The 23,669-nt window shown below is 43.6% G+C and overlaps 1 protein-coding gene across 1 annotated transcript in view; it reads right to left on the bottom strand.

Moving 5' to 3' along the window:
- ERP27 (endoplasmic reticulum protein 27) overlaps nt 1-23,602 on the bottom strand; it is a gene marked incomplete at its 5' end in the record, with an annotated part of 41,620 nt that extends 18,018 nt beyond the window's left edge. The window contains 4 exons of the mRNA XM_058191807.1: nt 6,475-6,591; nt 17,721-17,858; nt 20,627-20,727; nt 23,581-23,602. Coding sequence (XP_058047790.1) covers nt 6,475-6,591; nt 17,721-17,858; nt 20,627-20,727; nt 23,581-23,602 — 378 coding nt within the window. The remainder of the gene's footprint in view (nt 1-6,474; nt 6,592-17,720; nt 17,859-20,626; nt 20,728-23,580) is intronic.
- Nucleotides 23,603-23,669: the final 67 nt, after the last annotated feature.

The following is a 23,669-nucleotide window of genomic DNA, read 5'->3' as shown; positions in this document are numbered from 1 at the left end:
ATAATCTGTCATCTGACTTTTCCTTTCCCCTTTCTCCCCGACGCTTCCTGAACTGCAGCTGCTGCTCCCACAAGCCAAACAGAGAACTGGAGAGTCTGCAGCTGACCTGCTGCTCCTTCATGTGCTTCATACAACCACAGTGAGAGAAAGAGAAAGACCTCTGTGTCAGACCCTGCCAGCTTTTCCATTAAAAAAGAGGAATATGTGAGAGGGTTCCAGAATTAATAAGAAAAGGTCAGTGAGTGCATTTCTTGAAGAACCTTCCAGCTCAGACCACTGGGACTCTACGTTGTGGGAGGTCCAGAATATTCTGGCCTCCAGTTTCAAAGCTCCATTTCTCTTTCCATGAAAATAGCTAGACTACAAAACTCAAGAAAAGACCAAGTCAGACATGGGCAATTCTCTGACTATTAATCTGCAACAGGGACAAAAAAAAAAAATCTCAGCAAGAGATGTATTCCTCACATGCAGAGTTGAAATGCAAATATATATTATAAACTACACTGGCATGCTTCTAAGAGAGGGCTAAGGAGGTTTTTAAATTCATCTTTTTGTAAACTTTTATCTAATTCAAATAAGGGGTTAGGGGGTGGGGTGGGTGGGTGGGCATGCCCACAGGGGATTAGGTTAGTCCCTTCTATAGTTCACGATCTGGAGGTTTGTAAATCGGAGGTCTTGGGGGAGGTTAAGGCTCGACCATGTACGGGCACTTCCATCTGCACGGTACTAGGGAGGGGCAGGTATGGCGGAAGCAGGGGCTCGTATCATGTTCGGGGAGTGCGTTCTCGCTGTTTGAAAGCGATACCGCACTCCGGGCCCCTAGGCTTCACTCGGGTCCCGAGTGGTTATATCCCCCGGAACCTGGACCTTCGATTGATGTTGTGCAATGCCAGGTCCGTCATGAATAAGGCCCCTCTCATATTCGATCTTATTCAAGAGGGGGGAGCGGACCTAATGGGCATTACGGAGACCTGGCTGGGCACGGAGGGGGGGGTTCCCCTCACTGAGATGTGCCCGCCAGGTTTCCATGCGTTTCATCAGCCGAGGGCCCAGGGTAGGGGTGGGGGGGTAGCGGTTGTTATTAACGAGAGTCTAGATCCAAGGGAGGTTGCTGTCCCGCAGATAGCCGGTTGTGAAACCCTCTTCGTGAGGTGGGGCCGGGGGGTGCAGGTGGGCTTGCTGATCATGTACCTGGCTCCTTGCTATGTGACGGCAGCCCTGTCCGAGCTGCTGGAGATGATAGCCGGGACGGCGGTTGAGACCCCCAGACTTATGGTCATGGGGGATTTCAACTTGCCGTCAGCGGGCGATTCGTCAATGGTAGCTTGGGAGTTCATGGCTTCCATGACGGCCTTGGACCTGACCCAAGTAGTTGCGGTCCCCACCCACGTCGGGGGTAACATATTGGACTTGATTTTCGTCTCGGGACAGTGGCTAAATGATCTGGAGTTAGGGGAATTAATATCTCAACCCTTGTCATGGTTAGATCATTTACTCCTTCAGCTAGACTTTTGGACCACTACACCTCACCGCAGGGAGACAGAACCGGTTCAATGGTTCCGTCCCAGACCCTGAGAGGTTTCTGACGGAGCTTGGGCCATTTCCGAGGGAGTTAGCCCATGGCTCGGCTGAGGAGCTGGTGGCCGCCTGGGATGAGGCGGCCGCTGGCGCCTTAGACCGCGTCGTGCCTTTGCGGCTTCTGACCCGGCGACGAACTCGACCAGCTCCTTGGTATAACGAGGAGCTGAGAGAGATGAAGCGCCGGAAAAGAAGCCTAGAGAGCGCCTGGAGGTCCAGCCGCTCCGAACCTGACCGAACCTAAGGTCATATATTCAGACCTACCTAGTGGCGATCAGGGCGGCGAAACATAACTATTTCTCCGCACTCATCGCATCGGCAGATAATCACCCAGCCACCCTGTTTAGGGTGACCCGCTCCCTGCTCACGCAGGAGGCTCGGGAGGACCCCTTACAGGGACGCGCTGAGGATTTTGTTCAGTATCTGTCTGATAAAATCGCTCAGATTCGGGACGGCTTGGACACTGATTGGATAGATTCAGGTGGGATGGCGGAGACAAGTCTTGAGAATGTTATCTGGGCTGAGTTCGATCCTGTGACTCCTGAGGACATGGACAGGTTGTTGGGTAGGTTGAACTCCACCACATGTTTATTTATTTATTTATTTTTTCTGTTCAAAAAGTTTTTATTGGTCAAAAAAGGTTTATACAAATACATATCAGGTATGGTAAATTTTCATTTTTCTTATGCAAGATAAGAATTTTGCTCAAATTTTTTAACACATACAACAGCCATATGGCAAGCAGGTGACACGAAGTAGCTAAGTTTACAAATCTTACATACGCAATAAAGAAGGGTCAAGAATAAACAGAATATCATACAAAAGAGAATAAGGAAAACCAACACAATACCAAATATCTTTATCACTTCCTAGTTTTGGATCTCAGAACTCTGGGTTCAGCCTGACCCAACTCCAGGGCCGCAACAGCGGCAGCCGCCTCCGCCCATAACCTCCCCTTCTTCAATTCCTGGGTCATCTGATTCCAGGAGGGCTTTGTGTTCCTCCACGTAGGCCGTAGCCTGCGCAATTGTACTAATTTTTTTCGTAATGCCCTCCCGGAAAATCATCAATCCCTCTGGCATCAGCCATCTGAAGCCTACTCCCTTCTGGTACAATTTGCTTGACAAAAAGTAATATTTCTTTCTCATTTCACGTACCTGTCTGGGAATCTGCCTCAGAATGGCTATCTCCCTGCCCCTGTAAGTCAGTGCCCCACTCCTATGTTTTCTAAGAATTTCATCTCTCGCCTCTTCTCACAAATTTGACATGAACCTCTCTGGGAACTGCATGCGTGCATATTGTGAATTAACTCTATAAACTCGATCCACATCCCAATTCATGAAATCAACACCTCTCCCAAGAAATTCTCCCAACAATTTAGTCACAACATCTCTCAAATCTTCTTGGTCCACTTCTTCCAAATTTTGAAACCTAAGGAAATAAGACATTTTATCCATCTGTAGTCCAAGCACAGCATTGCCTGTCGTCTCCTCTCTTTTCTGCACTGCCGCATCTCACCCTCCAGACCTTCCACTTTCTGCTTGTTTTCTGCTGAGACTTGTTGAGTATCCTTTAAATCCTTTTGGATAGTCACAATTTCTGCTCTTATTTCCGTTTGGCCTCTTTGCAAATCATCCAGTTTCTTGTCCATATTGGATAACTTTTCCAGAATTCTCCATCTCTCCAGCAGTTGGTCTCTGACCTTTTGCCATTTGAAAAAAAAAAATTCAAAATCCTCAGGCAAGCACAGTATCCTTGTAATTTCCTCCGGATCCACCAGGGGGCACTCACAGGAGCAACGAGTCCAGAGTACAGTTAGTCAACCAGGAAGCCGAAGGGAAGTGATGTCATCAAGATTCTCATAGTGAAGGCGGAAGCTGGACGCCACCACTGTTCCCCAGAGGGAGGGGGGGCCTCAAACCCTCCCTCCTAAATTTCTCCATCACCTCTTCTCTCCAGAGCTCCACAAAACCGGTAATCTTCTTATTTTAAGTTCTCCTCTCTCCAGAATGACTCGTGCTCCTTCCAGCCGCAGGGGAGAAAAACCCCCCCGCACTCCGGAGCACTCCACTCGCGTTTACCGATATCCCCTTCCCTTCTCCATTCCTCAATTCTTCTCCGTTCCCTGTTCACCACCAGGCTGCTGCAGTTATAAATCCAAAGCCCCGGTGTCACCGGGCACAGCGGCCCAGGCGACGACCAAAGTAATGGCCGTGGCCCGTGGCCTCCAAACCCCGCCGAGCCTAGGACGCGCCAGCATCGGTCCCCCCAGTCCTGTATGTCGGCTGGGAGACCCCTGGCGAGCCGTCCGTGCGGCAGGTGTCCTTTTCGGAACACCTGGCCCCTGGGGGCCTCGGCGGCGGCCGGATTCGGGCACTGGGGGCAGGAGAAGCCTCCAGACGACCGTTGCCCCTGGACACCGGAAGTCGTCTCCTCCACCACATGTTTATTGGACCCGTGTCCCTCCTGGATGGTGCTGGCCACTCGGGAGGTTACACGAGGCTGGCTCCAGGAAGTTACCAATGCTTCCTTGTTGGAGGGCATCTTCCCCGCCGCTTTGAAAGAGGCGGTGGTGAGGCCCCTCCTCAAGAAGCCCTCCCTGGACCCGGCTGTTTTAGCAAACTATCGTCCAGTCTCCAACCTTCGCTTCTTAGCGAAGGTTGTTGAGAGTGTGGTGGCAAATCAGCTTCCTCAACACCTGGAGGAAACTGTCTATCTGGACCCGTTCCAGTCCGGTTTCAGACCCGGTTACTGCACCGAGACGGCTTTGGTCGCGTTGGTGGAGCCCGGGACAGGGGTTGTTCCTCTGTCCTGGTTCTATTAGATCTCTCGGCGGCTTTTGATACCATCGACCATGGTATCCTGCTGCGACGGTTGGGGGGATTGGGGGTGGGAGGCACCGTTTATCGTTGGTTCTCCTCCTATCTCTCTGACCGTTCGCAGACGGTGTTGGCAGGGGAGCAGAGGTCGACCCCTAGGCGCCTCACTTGTAGGGTGCCTCAGGGGTCTGTTCTCTCGCCTCTCCTGTTCAACATCTATATGAAGCCGCTGGGTGAGGTTATCCGTGGTTTCGGGGTGGATTATCATCTGTACGCTGATGATACTCAGCTGTACATTTCCACCCCGAACCACCCCAATGAAGCCGTTGAGGTGATGGGCCGGTGTCTTGAGGCCGTGCGGGTCTGGATGGGGAGGAACAGGCTCCGACTCAACCCTTCCAAGACAGAGTGGCTGTGGGTGCCGGCGTCCCGGTACAGTCAGCTTACACCATCGCTGACTGTGGGGGAGGAAGTACTGACCCCAGGAGGAGTGCGCAACTTAGGCGTTCTCCTGGATGATCGGCTGTCCTTAGAGGAACATTTGACAGCCGTCGCCAGGGGAGCTTTTTATCAGGTCCACCTGATCCGCCAGTTGCGCCCCTTCCTTGACCGGGACGCCTTACGCACGGTCACTCACGCCCTCGTCACTTCCCGCCTGGACTATTGCAATGCTCTCTACATGGGGCTCCCCTTGAAGAGCACCCAGAGGCTCCAGTTAGTCCAGAATGCGGACGCGCGGGTGATAGAGGGAGCACCGCGTTGCTCCCATATAATACCTATTCTGCGCGGCCTACACTGGCTACCGGTAGTCTTCCGGGTGCAATTCAAGGTTTTGGTTACCATCTTTAAAGCGCTCCATGGCTTAGGACCGGGATACCTTCGAGACCGCCTTCTGCCGCCGATTGCCTCCCAACGACCTGTGCGCTCCCACAGAGTGGGCCTCCTCAGGGTGCCGTCGACCAAACAATGCAGGTTGGCGACCCCCAGGGGGAGGGCCTTCTCTGTGGCGGCACCAGCCCTGTGGAACGAGCTTCCTCCGGGATTACGACAACTCCCCGACCTCCGGACCTTCAGACGGGAACTGAAGACTTTATTATTCCAGCGTGCGGGACTAGCCTAAGAATAAAATGTTTTAGTTAAATTTTAATGGGGGTTTTACTGGTTTTTATTGTTTTAGTGATCAGGCCAGGATAATATTTAGTTTTAACTGGGTTTTAATGCTTATTTATTATATTGCTTTTAATATGCCTGTGAACCGCCCTGAGTCCTACGGGAGATGGTGCGGTATATAAGTTTGATAAATAAATAAATAAATAAATAAATAAATAAATAAATAAATAAATAAATAAATAAATAAATAAATAAATAAATAAACAAACAAACAAACAAACTTTAAATTACACCTGTGCAACTTTTTCCAGAGCAAGGATTGCAACTTGTTTTTGAAAGGCATTACTTGCAGGTCATATTTCAAAAAGAAAACATTAGGGAAGAAGCAAAAGAAAATATAATGTTTACATTTATGTTTACATAATTAAATATACTTAATACAGTTATTTCTCTTTTTTAGAATTACAGTGGTGCATTGGTGCTCAACTACTTTGAAATTCATTAACTTTGGTATTCAAGGCATTTTGACGTGACATTTTGTCCCAGTACTAATCGTTTGGTACCCAATGCACAAGCTAGAACTTGTCAGTGTTAGCTGCCTGGTGACTCACTACATTATCTTTATGGGAAAAAAATGTTTGGTACTCATCGTTTTTGGTACTCATTACGCCTACCAAAACCAATTAATAATGAGTACCAAGGTACCACTGTATAAGTCATTAATTTTGGAGGTTTCTGGAAGCCACATGCAACCTAACTCTGAGGTTTGCCCTTTCTGCTCACATGACATCCACCAATGTGAATTATTTAGGGTAACAGATAATCTGGCATTACAACTTTCCTCCTAATATATCAATTCTTTTCCTTATAAGAATATATTAACCTATTATTATAAACTAAACCTAAATCATTATAAACTCAGCAGTTTAAACTGTACTAGTTAGGTTGTAGAAAATGCCTTTGTTACCATGGGGTTGTACTCAGTCACCCAACGGAGTTCATTGATCCGGACAAAGCGACTCAACTTTGCAACATCGACTTGGTTACCATCTTGGATTTCCAAATCTTGCCTTTTGTTATCCACCTGAAGTAAAGCAAATAATCTTACTATTGCCACTGCACTTCAGCCACTGTTCTTTAAAACACTTTCAGAAAGCATTTCAAGTGAATAAGAAACAATAGCCAATAATAATCCTTCAAGACCCAGACATTATTTCCCCACTTTTAAGCAATATGTTTTCTATACAGATTTTTAGTCTTCTGCCTCTCTCAAAACAAATTTCTCATTCCATTCGTTTCATTTCCCACTTAAACGATGCTTTTGCTCGAGATTTTCATAGTACTGACTACCCTAGAAAATTAAAACTATAAAGTCTTTGCTTTTTTGGTTTAGCTAGAGAAATAGCTAACATAAATTTCTGAACTATTAGCAGTTGAATTAAACCATCCTGGATTCTAAAAAATTAGGTGGATTATTAAGTGTTTGTGGGGCTTTGGGAATGAGATCTTTTTTTAAAAAAAACTAATTTCTACTTTTTGCAAAAGTTCATCTGCTAATTTCATTACTTCTAAGTTTAATAAACACTGGCATAAGCATGTATGGATTTCCTGGAAACATTGTGCAAGCAAGAACCCTCTCCAATAAATACAGGCATTTTTCCAGAAGATCAAGGAAAAATATTCAGACTCCAAAAACTCCATTTTGGGGAACAGATCTCCCACTGACATTTTCCGGGATCTTACTGACAGTCCCTTAACAGACAGGCAAGTAAGAAAAATTCAACAGCAAATTCCAGAGGATTAAGTCAGTGCTCAGTTAAATTTCCTTATTAATATATGCATGGCTCTATAGAGTATAAGTGAATGATTTCTATGAGAGAGGGAGGGAGAGGAAGATCCTGGGCAATGCACATCTCTATATTCTGTTATATCCACCAAGCAAATGTGTTCTTTTCCTCAGAAATATCTGTCCCAGTCTTTTTTTATACATAAAGACTTTTGACTTTTTTATTACTATATGCCTTCAAATATCTAAGCAGCCATTAATGTCAATTATTCTTTGACTGGTGTGGGAAGAAACCAAAAGTAACTCATAGAAAATAAGGAGTGTTAAACTGGTACAAAACAAGTGAGAGACAGAACACATAAACTCTTGAGATACTTCCAGTGACCATCGGAGTCAGTGGAAAAAGGCTTTACTAGAGGTTGGAATGGACTACAGATTCTGTAAAAATAGATCAGCCCTATTCCAATGCTGTACATATTTTGTTGTTACATAAAGAATCTCCTATATCAGAGAAACAATATATGTATGTATGTATGTATGTATATGTATGTATGTATGTATGTATGTATGTTCAGGCAGACCTTCTTAATGAAATTATTTGGGGAGGGTGGGTAACTCATCCAATGCTCATCCAAGGGTTAGGCCTGGATTAGTGTGGTTAGGTTTTTGATTGCAAAACTCTGATACTTCTATGTCATCTTAATATATCCAGAAACCCCAAAGATGTCAAGTATTGAACATCAACCCATCAAAAATATTTAATAATCTATCCAGCTTTCCCGTTTGATGTTTTTGACTTATATAGCACTATAATTCCTGTTGCCTTCAGTTTACATGTTAGCTTGAAGATGTAATCCAATACAGCAGTTAGTTAGTTAGTTATCCCTCCATCTCTACATAAAAAGGGAAGACCTCGTTTAGTGACCGCACCTGGGATCCATTACTATGCACATTAGTCACTAAGCAGAAAATCATGCAACCATAATGAGCTTACCTCATCATCTCCTATTTGGTCATTAATTGAACCATCTCAAGGCTGTGACTTATGATTTTACTTCCATATTCCATGGTTGGAGCTCAACCAATCTCATAGTACATATGTTGTGCACTGACAATAAATATTTGAATTTGAATATTCTCCATTTATCTACTTGTCACAAGTCATTTGGGAAGTACATAAATGTCAATCATGAGATTCGAGAATGCTGAAACAGTCATAAATGCATATTTGTTGTGAAGAGCCTAAATGGCAATCATGTGATTGTGGGATACTGCAACTGTAATGTATCTTTAAAAGTTTTGGCGGGAAAATAGCACGTTGCTGATTGGTTGAAGCCCCCGGTTAAACTGTATATAAGGAGAGGTTTTTCCCAGCACTGGCTGCTGGATTCACCATATAGTAAAGAGCTGTTGTCACTATCCTGGTCTCCTGCCTCGTTATTGCCCGAATCTAACACTGGCGACGAAGGTCGGATTTCGAGGCTAAGAGCGCCAGGAAAAGAGCTGAACTCACCAGGAAGACGCGAACCCAGCAAAACAAGGGCGGAAAGCAGCGATGTCCGGCTACACACCGCCAGCGCCATTCGACCCAGCCAAAGAGAAATGGGGGTCATACATGGCTCGCTTGAGTGTTTCCTCGAGCAAGCGAACTCAAGGAGTTTCAGACAACAGGAAGCGAGCCTATTTCCTGAGCCACTGCGGTCCAGAAGTTTTCGACACCGCAGAATCCTGGCTGAGCCAACGCCGGTACAGTCGGTACCGTGGCAAACTCTGCAGACTCTGCTGAAAGCCCATTTGCACCAATGCCATCCAAGTATGTGCAGCGGTTTGAATTCGGGGCGCAGACAGCAAGAGGCGAGTCCATCAGCGCATACATGGCCGCCCTGAGAAAGCCTCAAAACATTGTGAATATCGAGACTTGGATGAGGCATTGCTGGAGCAACTCATCCGGGGTCAGGGACATCCGTTTGCGAGGCGGCTGCTGTCTAAAAGCAACCTAACGCTGGCAAGCGCCTGGGCGAAGCCAGGGCTCACGAGATGTCCACCCAAGCGGCGGAAACCCTACAAAAGCAGGTCACACCAACGGCTGGTGCGAAATCAACCCGGTCCACAATGAAGAGGTCCAGGCCGAATCGGACGGTGAGGAGGAAGAGTCTTCCACACGGGAGGCCGGAGAAAGACGACCGGGCGACTGCGCGAGTTGCGGAGGGCAACACCAGCGACAACAATGCAGATTTAAAGATGCAACATGTCGGCAGTGCGAAAGGAAGGGGCACATAGCACAGGCCTGTCGAGCACCCCAACCTTCCCGCCAAAAATTCAAACCGACCAATCAGAGCGCGGGAACGGCGAAGCGGCCCGTGATTGGTCAGTTCAAAAAAGGCGCAAAGTTGAATCAGACTGTCGTGAGAGTGGGTCACGCATCAACACGCCTAGAAAAAAAAATCTTTACAAAAGCAAAGATTGAGGGGGTGCCGTGCCGATTGGAGGTGGACACCGGTTCATCGATCACGATCATGTCCTGGGACACTCTCGTGAGAGCCTTACCCGCCATCGCAAAGCGCAAGCTGCAACCACAGAAATTAAAGGTACAAGACTACCAAGGGAATCGCATCCCTGTTCGAGGGGTAACGTCCGTCCACGTCGAATATGGACAATACAAGAAAACTCTACCCATCACCATCGTCGATGGGACCCTGCCAAGCTTATTGGGACTAGACTGGTTCCGAGCATTGGGCATGGGAGTGACTGGAATCTTCAGAAACGAAGTCGACCTCAAAGACGCACTCATGAAGGAGTTTGAGGACGTTTTCAAAGACTGCCTGGGCAAGTACACGGGGACCCCTATCTCTTTAACTTAGACCCCAAGTTGCCCTATCCGCCTAAAGGCTAGGAGGGTCCCGTTAAGCCCTAAAGCCCAGGATTGACCGGGAACTGGACAAGCTAGTAAACCAGGGAATTCTAGTGCCAGTTGACCATGCTAAGTGGGAGACCCTATAGTCACCCCAGTCAAACCGGACGGATCGGTCCGGTTGCGCTGACTACAAGGCAACGCTTAACAAAGCGTTGCAAAGAGTGCTTACCCGTCGGTGGTACAGCACTTACTGCACTCAATGGGGCAAGGGCAAGTTTTGCCAAGCTAGACTTGGCCCAAGCCTATCAACAGCTGCCCGTAGATAGCAGCACAGCGAGCGCAGACAATTGTGACTCACAGAGGGCTTTTAAGTGTACCCGATTACAGTTTGGGGTTAGTGTGGCTCCAGGGTTATTTCAGAACCTAATGGGCGGCTATTGCAGGGCCTACCAGGGTGGTACCATACTTTGACGATGTACTGGTATCCGCTGAAAACCTAGAGGAATTAGGGGTAAGGCTGCGAAAAGTTTTGGGCATTTTCCGGTCTGCGGTCTCACGGTTAAACTGAACAAATGCCAGATCGGGGTTGAGTCTGTGGAATTCCTGGGCTACGGATAGACAGGAAGGATTCACCCACTGAAAGCAAGGTACGGGCCATCAGGAAGGCCCCGGTTCCAAGAACAAAAGCGGAGTTACAGGCATTCTTAGGTCTGGTCAACTTCTATGCAGTATTCTTAAGGAATAAGGCAACAGTAGCGAGCCGCTGCATAAATTACTAGCAAAGACGGCTGCATGGTCTTGGGGAAAGGCGGAAGCTAGGGCATTCGAAGGGTAAAAATCTCCTAACGGTGATAGCCTCCTTATCCAATACAATGGCACACTGCCATTAGTGTTAAGCTGCGATGCATCTCCCTATGGGGTGGGGCTGTGCTCAGCCACAGGTTACCAAATGGCACAGAAGCCCCATTGCATACTACTCCCGAACCATGTCATCAACTGAAAGGAATTATAGCCAGCTTGATAAGGAAGCCTTGGCTATAGTCTCAGGGTAAAGAAATTCCATGAATATGTATTTGGTCGTGATTTTGAAATCATCACGGACCATAGACCTTTGCTAGGTCTGTAGGCAGGCGACCGCCCAACGCCCGTGGCACTTTCGCCAAGACTGACCAGATGTACTATCTTCCTGGCAGCCTATTCTTACAAATTGCTACACCGGCCAGGAAAGGAATTAGGGCATGCAGACGCCCTGAGCAGATGCCCGTTACCAGAGACTATCGAAGACCCCACTCCGGGGATACCAGTTCTGCTAATTGAATCTTTGGACTCTGGCCCAGTCACATCCAAAGAGGTGGCTCGGGCTTCGTATAAGGACATTACAATAAGAACTGTAATTGGGTGGGTACAAAGAGGTTGGCCCGCTGTACCGGGCGAGCGTTTTAAAGAGTTTGTAAAAAAACGTGGGGAACTTTCAGCTCAAGGGGTGCCTGCTATGGGGGATCGAGTGGTGATCCCAGAGAAATTGAGGAAAAGGTGTTGGATCTCCTTCACGAAGGTCACCCAGGGATCGTGAGGATGAAGGGTCTAGCGAGAAGCTATGTGTGGTGGCCCTTAATGGACTCGGAAATTGCTGAGAGGGTAGGAAATGCCAGGCCTGCCAGGAGTCCAGACCGCTACCCCAACGGCCCCGGTTCGGGAATGGGAGAGACCCCAGGGCCCTGGTCTAGGATCCATATCGATTTTGCCGGCCCTTCCACGGCCAAACCTTTCTGGTAGTAGTCGATGCCTACTCCAAATGGCTGGAAATCATTCTCATGAGATCCATGACAGCCGAGGCCGTGATCTCAGTCCTCGGCACCTATTTGTAACCCATGGGTTGCCCGACACGTTAGTCTCCGATAACGGCCCGCAATTCACGGCAACCCAGTTTGAGGGTACTTGGCAGAAGAGGGCATCCGACATGTCCTCTCGGCGCCTTTCCACCCTGCGACGAATGGCCTTGCAGAGCGTTCCGTCCGGGCGCAAAGAGGCATTGTCCAGAATCAAGCCAGGCGATTGGCAAACAAAAATCGATACCTTCCTGGCGTCCAACACAGAACCCCTGTGTCACAACTGGCAGAAGCCCAGCAGAGTTATTAATGGGTCGGAAGCTCAGGTGCCCACTAGACCGTTTAAACCCAAACTACACACCAGGCGGTTACAAGGGGACTCGAAAAACAAGAGGATGGCAATAGGCGACCTAGTGTGGGCACACAACTATAGCGAGGCCCGACCTGGTTAGCAGGAAAAATCCTAGAAATAACAGGTCCCAAATCATATTTAGTAGAGATAAAGGATGGCCGGGTATGGAAGCGCCACATAGACCAAATAAGAAAGCATAACCGAACAATCCGAATTAGGCGAAACAGGCCCTGACTATACAATGTTTGAATCCACAGCTGACTCAAACCCGGGGCAAACGCGGGACTTATCTGACTTCCAGGAGGTCCAGCGACGCCAACAGGTTCCGTCAGAAAACAGCAGGGACGACTCTGCAAATAATCCAGGGCCGGATGGCCTAGAGGAGGAGCTGAGAGGAACAGACAGTCCCTCCGGTCAGCTCGACTCACTCCCAGAGAATGAATTGCGCAGGTCCGAAAGAGTCAGGAGACGCCCAGTCTACTTGCGTGATTACGTTGAAAAATAATATGTAAATGTTTATGTAAATAGTGGTAAAGTGTTCTCTGGGAGGGAAGGAGTGTAATGTATCTTTAAAAGTTTTGGCGGGAAAATAGCACGTTGCTGATTGGTTGAAGCCCCCGGTTAAGCTGTATATAAGGAGAGGTTTTTCCCAGCACTGGCTGCTGGGTTCACCATATAGTAAAGAGCTGTTGTCACTATCCTGGTCTCCTGCCTCGTTATTGCCCGAATCTAACAGCAACCATCATGTATGTGAGGATTGATTGTAAGCTATTATTATTATTATTATTTATCTTTGTTCATTAAAATGAAACTCAGTCAACTGAACATTCAAAAAGGCATCACAAATACCATTGACTGGTGCTGATGGTTGATACGGGTTGCTGCCCATTGCTGTGTCCTAGGTATCAACCAAGTACCTGTTCTGTTTCCCTCTCCCAATACTCCCAACAAAGAGTCAGTCAAAGGCCTCCTTTTCAAATTTATTTACATAAATGGCTGGATTAGGCTGGATTCCTCTGGCACAGAGATGTTCTGGCCACATCTATCCACGTGCCTGCCAAGTCTCTGGAGATAACTAGGAAATTATAGATAAGGCCAGAGTTACTTACGAATATATTCTTTCCTCCATTGAAACAGTTTGCCCACGCAAATTCATTGCTTTGTCCAAGACAAAAAGCCAGGAAGTTCCGCCTCCTGCTTTATAGCCCCTGTGACTCATCCGTGACTCATCATTCTTTGACTTTGTCCCAACGCCTCCTCTACTGCATGCGCCGGTCACATCTGCGCAGTCTTGCATCAAACCAAAATTGTTCTTGGGGTGTTGCCAAATCAGAAGAAGGCCCGGGGGAATCAGGCCTTACCAGCCCCTCCTCCTCCTCCTGGGTGGGTGCCAGGGAGGAAGAGAGCCCAGGGGAAGCAGGCCTTACCAGTTCCTCCTCACTTTCTGAATCATCGTCCTCCAGGAGTCCGAGTCCGGGAACCTGGGTCACAACAGTACCTTCTTAAGATGTACGATGTGCCAAGTAGCACAGTTTTTTGCAATTCCGTTGGTGTTATTGCAGAAAGCTGCAATTTGTTGATGTATCTTATACAATTCTTGGACATGGTAGAAGTAGTAGTAGTAGTATTATTTTATTTATTTATTTATTTATTTGATTTTTATACCGCCCTTCTCCCGAAGGACTCAGGGCGGTGTACAGGCAAAAATAAAACAGATAGTACAATATACAATTTAAAATGCAATTAAAAAACTTATTTTAAAATTGGCCTGAAAAGTATACAATGAACTAAAAACCCCATTTAAAATTAGTTAATAAAATTTAAAATTTAATAAAATTCAATTTAAGCCAGCCCCGCGCGAATAAAAAGATGTGTCTTCAGTTCGCGACGGAATGTCCGAAGGTCAGGTATTTGGCGTAAACCAAAGTTCGTTCCAGAGTGTGGGAGCCCCCACAGAGAAGGACCTTCCCCTGGGGGCCGCCAGCCGACATTGCTTGGCGGACGGCACCCTGAGAAGTCCCTCTCTGTGAGAGCGTACGGGTCGGTGGGAGGCATGTGGTAACAGCAGGCGGTCCCGTAAGTACCCAGGCCCTAAGCCATGGAGCGCTTTAAAGGTAGTAACCAAAACCTTAAAGTGCACTCGAAAGGCCACAGGTAGCCAGTGCAGTCTGCGCAGGAGCGGTGTTATATGGGAGCTACGCGGAGCTCCCTCTATCACCCGCGCAGCTGCATTCTGGACTAACTGAAGCCTCCGAGTGCACTTCAAGGGGAGCCCCATGTAGAGAGCATTACAATAATCCAAGCGAGAGGTAACGAGCGCATGAGTGACTGTGCACAAGGCATCCCGATCAAGGAAGGGGCGCAACTGCAACTGTAAGTAGTAGTAGTAGAATAAATTCAAATTGTTAGGAACAAAACAGTCAGTGAGCAAGGACTACCTGTAATAGACTGGGGTGACCAGATCCTCTTCAATAGTGGAAGGGGAAAAGGCCTTCAAATGAATCTTGATTCCTGGCCATTACAGTACATGGATAGGTCCATGCAGTATTCTTAGCAACAATTTTGGAAGTGGCTCACTACTGCTTTTTTCCTAAGGCTGAGAGAAAGTATCTGGCCCAATTTCACCCAGCTGGCCCATTCCAGCATCTTAACTACTATGCCACACTGGATATCAATAAAAGTATTAATTGGATGTCTAATGGGAATGGATTTTTATTTTAATCAAGCAGATACATTTTGTGGTAGTTTAATATGATAAAAAGCACTTATTCAGACATCATACTAACTGGCCAAGGAAAACTGCTACCAGTATCTCCACCCAAAGTAACTTAAAGAATTTTCTGTACAAATCGGTCAACTGCAAGTTCAGCTTAATAAGTGGGGACTGTATTTGTAATGCCTGTTCCTGTTCTTCAATAAGGACATTGTTAGTTTAGCTACTACTCAAGAAGAGGAAAAAATCTTCCTGACCATACTTAATTTGCAGGTATGATTTATTTTTGCTCCCTATCTCTTAATATTAAGGCTAAAAACAAGGGGGAGAGGGAAATCGAGATTTATAGTAGAGAAACAAAATAAGGTGAAGGTCCTAAAACACAGGTTTCAAACTCAATTGCATCACATGACGTATCACGACATATTGCGATGTTGTTTGCCTTTGCGGAGCCAGGGTGGGTGTGGCCTGCATATAACACCTCCAGCCTATGGGCCGCCACTTCGACACACCGTCCCAAAATACACAAATGGAAAAATACCATTATAAATCATATTAGATAATAAATATGCATCACTGTCAAGTAGATATATGCAAAACGTTTCATGGTGAAAACTCTGGAATGGACTGTTCCAACCCAACCAGACATATACTGATTTTCAGTTCAACTGCCTCAATATTTTTTTCAATATTGTTGGAATGGTCTTTTTTGAGACTGAAATGTTGATACTAAAGTCAGAATAATGTTGGAATACTTCTGATAAGACAGAAACAGCCAGTTGGAATAGGACTTTTTAGAACTGGGTCATTCCAACCACAAAACCTTTTAAAGCAGTAATAGACAGGGCCAGCTGGTGTCTTTTCAGATTATAGAAAACCAATTGGTTTGCTTAATGCTTTTGCATGTTAAACATACAAAGATATGCAAATACAGAGGCAATCCATGCCAAACCTATCAAAAAAGATGTTTTATAATATAGAAGTATGCTAGAATACTAGTGCAATAAATAACTAAATGTTATATTAGCACTGTAACTCAGCCAATCATTCAACAAACTTGCTATTTCTCCCCCTTTCACTTTTCAAATTCTGAAGAAGAACATTTAGGAAAAAAGGTATCATATGCTACTTTGGGTTTCATGGGCCCATGTTGGATAAAGCAGCTCATTTATTTCTTCATAAAATATATAACGGCCATACAGTTTGTACAATTTTCCTAGGCTGAAACTAAGCACAAATTCTCCAAGGTAAAATGGGGATGCATTGATTTTGGGCAGCAAGGCAATGAACAAGCATATTACAGAGAATAAGCACAGCAGAAATGCTACTATTTAACTTGAGGAAGGAGGCAAATTTATAAAAAAGTGTACTGGTTAATATCATTTGATCGTGCTTTTTTAAATGCTGGAGTCATTCCAAAATATTCCACTCACTTTGAGAGAAGTTCTTCTTTAAAAAAGAAGGATCTCCATTAGGTATATTTCCTATGTAATATATTCATAATTTGTTTCTATTACTCCTGGAACCATCTCTTCATACCTCTATCTCTGCCTTCATCCAGATGATGTTTTAATGAGGTAATTGCTTTGCCATATTTATAGTATCTTAAACCAGACTCAACAATGCTGTTATCCTTTAGCTGTAACACTCCCATTTTCCTAATGCATCATTTGCCATTTTTTCCTACAAAGGAGGAGGAAAATATGGGATAGTTACAGAATATTGTGATTGTTTGCACTTAGAGTTTTCCCCCTGGAAATACTCCTGAGTTGCATTGATGCTTCAGCCAGTCAATGATCAGTGAAACACGTAGTCATGGAAACTTGTTTGCCATTTAGGTAAATGAAGAGTTCATACCAAATATGTTCAATCCTGCTTTTATCCCATAGGTCCTTGGGGTAGGAGAATACTGGTAAATTTTTGTTCTGTAAGTAGTGCCTCCTCAGTTGATAATATTGTTGTTTTTAACATTTGTTCTGCTTCATTGTATGGTTTACTTGTTTTTTATTTGAGCTCTCTAATTCTAGATAGCATGGTACCCAATAGGTTTAGTTTTTCAGCTACTTGTTATAGTGTCTAATGCTACTTTGGGGAGTTGATTGGCCAATAGCCATCCAGCTGGTGTCCATGCGAAAGGGAGGACTAGAACATGGACTTCACTAGCCTTAGCCCAGCATTCTAACCATTATGTCATGCTGGCTTTCATTCTCCATTGACATGATATAAACCATCAATATTGAGAAGGCATGTTCCATGGTTAACAGGATATAACAACAAGTTTTGTAATGAAGCATCTTGTGGTTTGGGCAACTCTTCACTCAGCTTCATCACTTTACCTTTGAGGACTGTCTGAGCAGGATGCTCAACAGTCCACTGAGTTTTTGAATTCATACAGCACAGCTGAATCTAAGGGAAGAAAAATAAATCAAAAGTTGTCCTAATATAGTCTGGAGTTAAAACTAATTTGTTCTTACTCCAGAATTGGTTGGGTTAGCAAGCTGCAAAACACTATCCTTCCAACTGACTCACTTAAGCTTGTTTTATGAACCAAACTTTAGAATATCATATAGATTCCTACATACCATAAATATGGCTGAAGAAAAGTCCCTATTTATACCTATTAGCTGTAGCATTTAGATATTATTCAAGGAAGAAGCAGAACTGCAAAACAAAACCTACCATGCGAAAGACGGAGATGGTATTTTGGGTGATATTATAATGAGAAAGAACTTGAGAACTGGAGCAAATTCCAAATGGTACGTCTGGTATATTTTTTACCATGGTAAGGAACTCTAAGGCTTCTGGTTTTTCTAAATCCTGAAAAAATAATGAAGAAATTGAGAAAGATTTTGTGACACTATGATATATATAGAGATTGGTTTTTGTCCCCAGAGCTATCCCATTCATAATTCTGGGAACAGGAAAGGGTATAAAAATTATCTTAGAGCTTTTCCTGCAGTGCAATTCTGGGAACATCATGGAGCAGGTCCCACTTCAGAAATTTAACTTAATGCATTATTTAAATAATGGTTTATCTGCCACTATCATTCAATACTAAAGCTCCCAGAACAACAAGCAAATTGAACCAAAGTATATTTGAGGCTTTGCCAATTTTAAAATTTATTTTAGGTACAAAGATAAATGAGGAGGATGAAAATACAGGAGAGAGAGGGGTGAAAGAGAGAGGGAGTGGGGTGGGGAGAGATAAAAAGAAAACAATGAAAGAAAAAGTCCCTGCATCCTGCAACACATCAAAGTTACCCTGATTATTGCAATTAAACAACCTATGTCCCCTTGGGCCATCATTCCAGACATACTTTATCATCAGATTCCTCCATGCCTTCAACAGTAGCAGAGCATCTAATGTACTGCCTTCACTGGCAAATTTCTTTACAATTCAGGGAAATTTGTTGAGCTATATAGCACAGTCAAACATCTGCAGTTTACCACAGGAAATGTTTTGTGATAATTTTTATGTCATCAAATGTTTTATAAAATTTGCAAAATGTCAACTCTGCAAGAGCCATGGGTCCAGCATTTTGGATACATTCTGTAAGTTAGCCATTTGATATACGTTGGTTCAAAAAGTATTGCCTTATGATGCACCATTTCACCCAGTTAAAGCTTACAGAGGTGTGTGTGTGTGCGTGTGTGTGCGTGCGTGCGCATACACATATACACACACAGACCTTGCAGGGAATGATGGAAAGAGACATCAACCTGCAACAGCCTTCCCCAATATGGGGTTCTTCGGAGGGCCAGTAAGGAGACCAAAGAGTTACAAGCCAGCTCTTGACTGTACTTGTAAGAAAGGTTGTCCTATGGCAGCAAAGAAGGTCACCTGTGATGACCCAGATGTTGGTGAATTAGAACTCCCATCATCTTCTTTACTAGTGGTTGTTATGGTAGGATTTGGTAATTGTGGTTCGATAATATCTAAACAGTTAAAGTTTCCCTACAACTATTCTTTTATAGAGATAGTGGGAGGAAAAGGTAGAAAAAACAAAAAGAGGACAGGAACATGAAGGTGATGCAGAGGAAAGGCAAAATGGTGAGGACCAGATTTTTTTAAAAAAAATACAACATACAAAGAAAGCAAGTCATATTCTAAATGAAAATGATAATTCATTAAGAATTTCTTCCAATTTGACTGTCTTTTACGCTTAGTAGCAATTTTAGGGGAGAATGCTGACATCTGGTGGCTATTTTCACAGACTCCATTGACAATGCATTTTAAGATCACTTAAAATATACAAAACCTCAGGAAGGTCTTTTATGTTTTTAATTTCTTGTAATTTTCTCTAATAATAACAAAACAGTATGATTTAGAGAGTTAAAACTGGCGTATTGGTTTATTACAAAGTGTTTATTATTATTCTTGGAATATTTTATCACTGGTGTCAACAATATTTAGCTATGTTCAGATATAATGTCCCTGGTACAGGAAAAGGGATTCTGTTCCCCTCAAATAGCAAAATGTTTTGGACTACCTTTATGGAAAGTTTTAAAAAATGCCCTTTTAAATCCATAGTAGAAAAATATCTAATGTGGACACATTTTTGTAAGTAGAATTTACATGGGCTTTCCTTGACTTCACACCTGTTTGATAAATTGGACTATAATTCTCATAATTCCCAAACAATCAAGATTGTGATTTGTAGATCAATCATGTTTAATAGGATTTATTGATGCCCTTTGAGGAGACTCCAGGGGAGACCCTCTTGTAGCTCTGGCAGCTGCAGGAAGGTATCATGTGCTCCAGCTGGCTCTGATTATGAGAAACAACCTTCAGAAAACACGTTGAGAAAACAGACAAACATATTATGTGCCCTTGAGGTTAATTTGGCACTTATTCAATAATGCAGCCTTCCCTAACCTGACGCCCTCCACATATTTTTGACCCAGCACATCCTGGAGGGTAGCAGGTTGGAAAATACGGCTTCATAATTTTTTAACTCAGATTTGTCTTGTGTCCCTGTAACAGGCAGATTAATCTTTCCTGGATCAGTTGATATGGCAGCATTTTATAACGTGCTAATTATACCTTTCCAACTTCCCACAATGTTCTCAATTAGCAAAAAGTTGTTTCTTTAAAAAACTTCTGTGGCATTTTTTAAAAAATCCTTAAAAATAGTATAGCATAAGAAATAATATAAAACATTAATAAGCTGTTTTCAAAACAACGTCAAAGCAGCAAGGACTGTTTAAAAGTTTGAATTAAAAAGACAAATCTTATGCTTTTTGAGAGCAATGGGGAAAAAGTATTTTCTGTGGGATTGAAAACTGAAACTGGCCACAAGAAAGATGGTCCCTTAGGGTCAGCGTTTCTCAACCCAGCAAGTTTAAGATGCATATTCTTCTCTCTCTGGGGGGTGTGATACAGTATGCTAAATATGGTTCCCTTAAATATAGTTTATGAAATCGAACACATTTTTCATAGTTGACACAATGTGCTAAGCTATAAAACGTACTGTAGGTAATAACTATAATGCCTAGGTTCCACAAGAACTAAACCTAAAGCAGGCAAATCATAGTGCACTTTTTGTCAAACCAATCACTTAGCATCTTGTTGCATTTCAACAGACCTCAAAGAATCCAACAACTGCCACCTCAGCACCATCAATGAAGGCTGCAGTACTTGGGATATCTTCCAGAAGCACAGGCTTCCTTTCCTCTTTGATAGTATCTGGAGGAAATAGAAGGAAGGTACTGTTTAGACAGCATCTTTTTATGGCCCATTTCTACCGATTGTCATAATGATCTGCTTTGAATTTTCATATTAGCGAATCTTCACCTGGATAAATTGTTCTTTCACTTATTTGTCTTTAAACACTGCCTGGAAATAACATAACCAATAGAAAAAAATGTCCTTTCCTGGTTATGGTGTCAACCTGCCATGAAGCAAGATCTGTTGCAGCATGGAGCATTCTTGGATGAGGTACCTAATGTTTAAAATTCCACTTCTCAAGTAAGGCCTAACTGATTTTTCAGATGGGGAAATCTGCTTGTTCCATTTGGTTTTTAAGAGATAGATGGAGCTGAAGGATGACTAACTGCATTTAGGCTTCAAGTCTTACTCATGACAGATATATTTCCTCTTAGTGTTTCTTTTCTGCAGCTGAATTTTATTCTTCTTTGTGATTATTTCTTTCAATACAAGACTAAAGCATGAATTGCTTTACTATGCTTTATTTCCCATCATGAAGAATTGAGACTGCTGTTTGAGTGATGTCATAATACATAAGAATTTGGAATGAAATAAGTAGCAATTTTGTTTATGGTGATCCCACTTGATTTTACCGATGAAGGGGACTGGTCTGTACTACAATCTCTCTTTTCAAGATTTCCTAGGAAAATCGTGCATCTGATTGTCCCTAAGATTTTCCTAACCTTCTTGGGTATTGAGAATTGTGTTCTAGCTAACAGTTGAGTATGCTGCCTATTACAACAGCATCCCCACAGTACCACTCAGGTTACCCTTCCTTAATCCAAACTAGTATAGTCATGCTTACTGCAGGTGATGAGGGCAGGAATCTGGTACCTTTGAAGAGCACCAGTTTCTGACAGCCGATTTAAATGTTGCTCTCCTTGTCTATTGATATGTTTCCTGGTCTATTCACTATCCCTTTTTCTAAATTTGAGACAGGCTTTCTTACCTTCAGATGAAGAGTTTTTCTCTCCAGATCCAAAAAGGAACACACCACTGAGGAAAACTAAAAGAAATGTATGCAAGAGGGAGTTTTCCATTGCTCTGACTTCTTTTCTCCTTGTCAGCTCTTCTGTTTCAGGCAGAAAAAACACCTTTGAGAACTGTCACTTAATCAGATGTGACAGCTCCAAAAGCTGTGGGAGTGAAACAGCTGGGAATGGACACCTGTACCTTTCTTTTTTCTTCTGATAAGAAACTAGTGGGAATATGAACTTCCAAATGTTTCCTCTGATGTAATAAATCTAATTATTCTATTGTAAGACAAGCTCAATTTTCATAGCTTAGCAAATAAAAAGCAAAACATTGAAGTTCAGGTAAGTTAACATAGATAGAACTCTGCTGCTTATTTCTGTACAACCAGGCTAGCATTAAAACCGTTTTTAAGAGTCCGTTTAATTTTTAAAAAATCACTATAGATTTTGAATTGATTAAATCTTCATGTTGTCATGAATTCCAACCCCCACTTTGGTGCCTGATGAAACACAGAGGAAAGAGAAAGAGAAAAAACCTTCTCAAAGAAGTTTGCATAGAAAGAGAGACTAGCATGTTGTCAAAACACCTTTGAAACTAGATAGCAATATTTTAATTATAAAAATTAAATTGCCAATTTCATTACATACATATTTTCAATTGAAACAAATATTTTCAATTGGTTAAATATTGCAGTTCTATTTTCATAGATGTTATTTGTACTTCTTTGCTGGCCTTTACTAATATCACTCAGAAATCTTATGGACTAGAGTTTAAAGAAGACTTTGCTGGCTGAGAAACTCTGGGAGTTGAAGTCCACAAGTCTTAAAAGGACCAAGGTTGGAGACCCCTGGTTTAGAGAGTCTGAAAAATCTTTTTTCTGAAAATTTGTTTTGTGGTCGTTTCATTTAACCTCTCTTATCTCATGCACATTTTGCCTGCATCACCTCCTACCGTTGTATTTTAGGCTTCTATGAAATGAGCAGTGCTTTCTCTTACATAACCCCAGTAATTTCTGCCTATTACATAGAATAGCATTTGTAAAGGGAACATTCTTTAAGTTATTTGCTTATTCATTTTGTTCCTTAATTCTGTGATTCTGAATATAGCCTTAAGTCGTCAACTAGTTCTTGTTTCACCTCAACTCCCAGATAAACTACCATGGGAGGCACATGCATCCCATTTCCTGATTCTGCAGGCGTCCCAGACACAGCTAAGATCAAACTTCAAAATCCAGAACAAACTTGATTTTTTGTGGCAAAACAGTTTATATTTTAGAAGAGAGAATGTGACACAGATGCACTAGCCTTCTGCAAAGAAAACTCCAACCAAACATTTCAGTCTTCAAAGTCGTCATTGGCCATTTTTAAAAAGGGTGGTCCCCCAAGCAATATGTACTACCTACACCTATTGTTAGCAAAAGAATAAAAATAGACCCATATACTGATGACAAACCATATTCTTCCCCTGTACAATCAGTCTACTTCTCATGATACCCTGAGAGTGATCCAGTGGTAATACCCATTATGTTCTCTACAATTCTAATCATTAGTGTTCTGCTTATGCCTTAAACTGTTAAAATGATGCAAGAAGACTAAAGTGCCTAAATCTGGGGCAGGAGAGGTATGAGGCAAGAATTGAAGTTTGATATCCCTAGTGTGTAAAGCAGTGGTGAAATCCAATTTTTTTTACTACCTGTTCTGTGGGTGTGGCTTGGTAGGCATCATTTGGTGGGGTGGCAGGGAAAGGTTACTGCAAAATCTCCACTCCTACCCCACTCCAGGGGAAGGATACCACAAAATCCCCATTCCCTCCCCAATCCTGGGGGAAGGATATTGCAAAATCTCCATTCCCACTCACTCTGGGGCCAGCCAGAGGTGGTATTTGCCGGTTCTCTGAACTACTCAAAATTTCCACTACCGGTTCTCCAAACTGCTCAACATGTCCGC

Source organism: Ahaetulla prasina, chromosome 7 (genome assembly GCF_028640845.1).
Source record: "Ahaetulla prasina isolate Xishuangbanna chromosome 7, ASM2864084v1, whole genome shotgun sequence".
Taxonomy (NCBI): domain Eukaryota; kingdom Metazoa; phylum Chordata; class Lepidosauria; order Squamata; family Colubridae; genus Ahaetulla; species Ahaetulla prasina.
The sequence above is the reverse complement of the archived record's forward strand: the minus strand, read 5'-3'. Positions and strand labels throughout refer to the sequence as shown.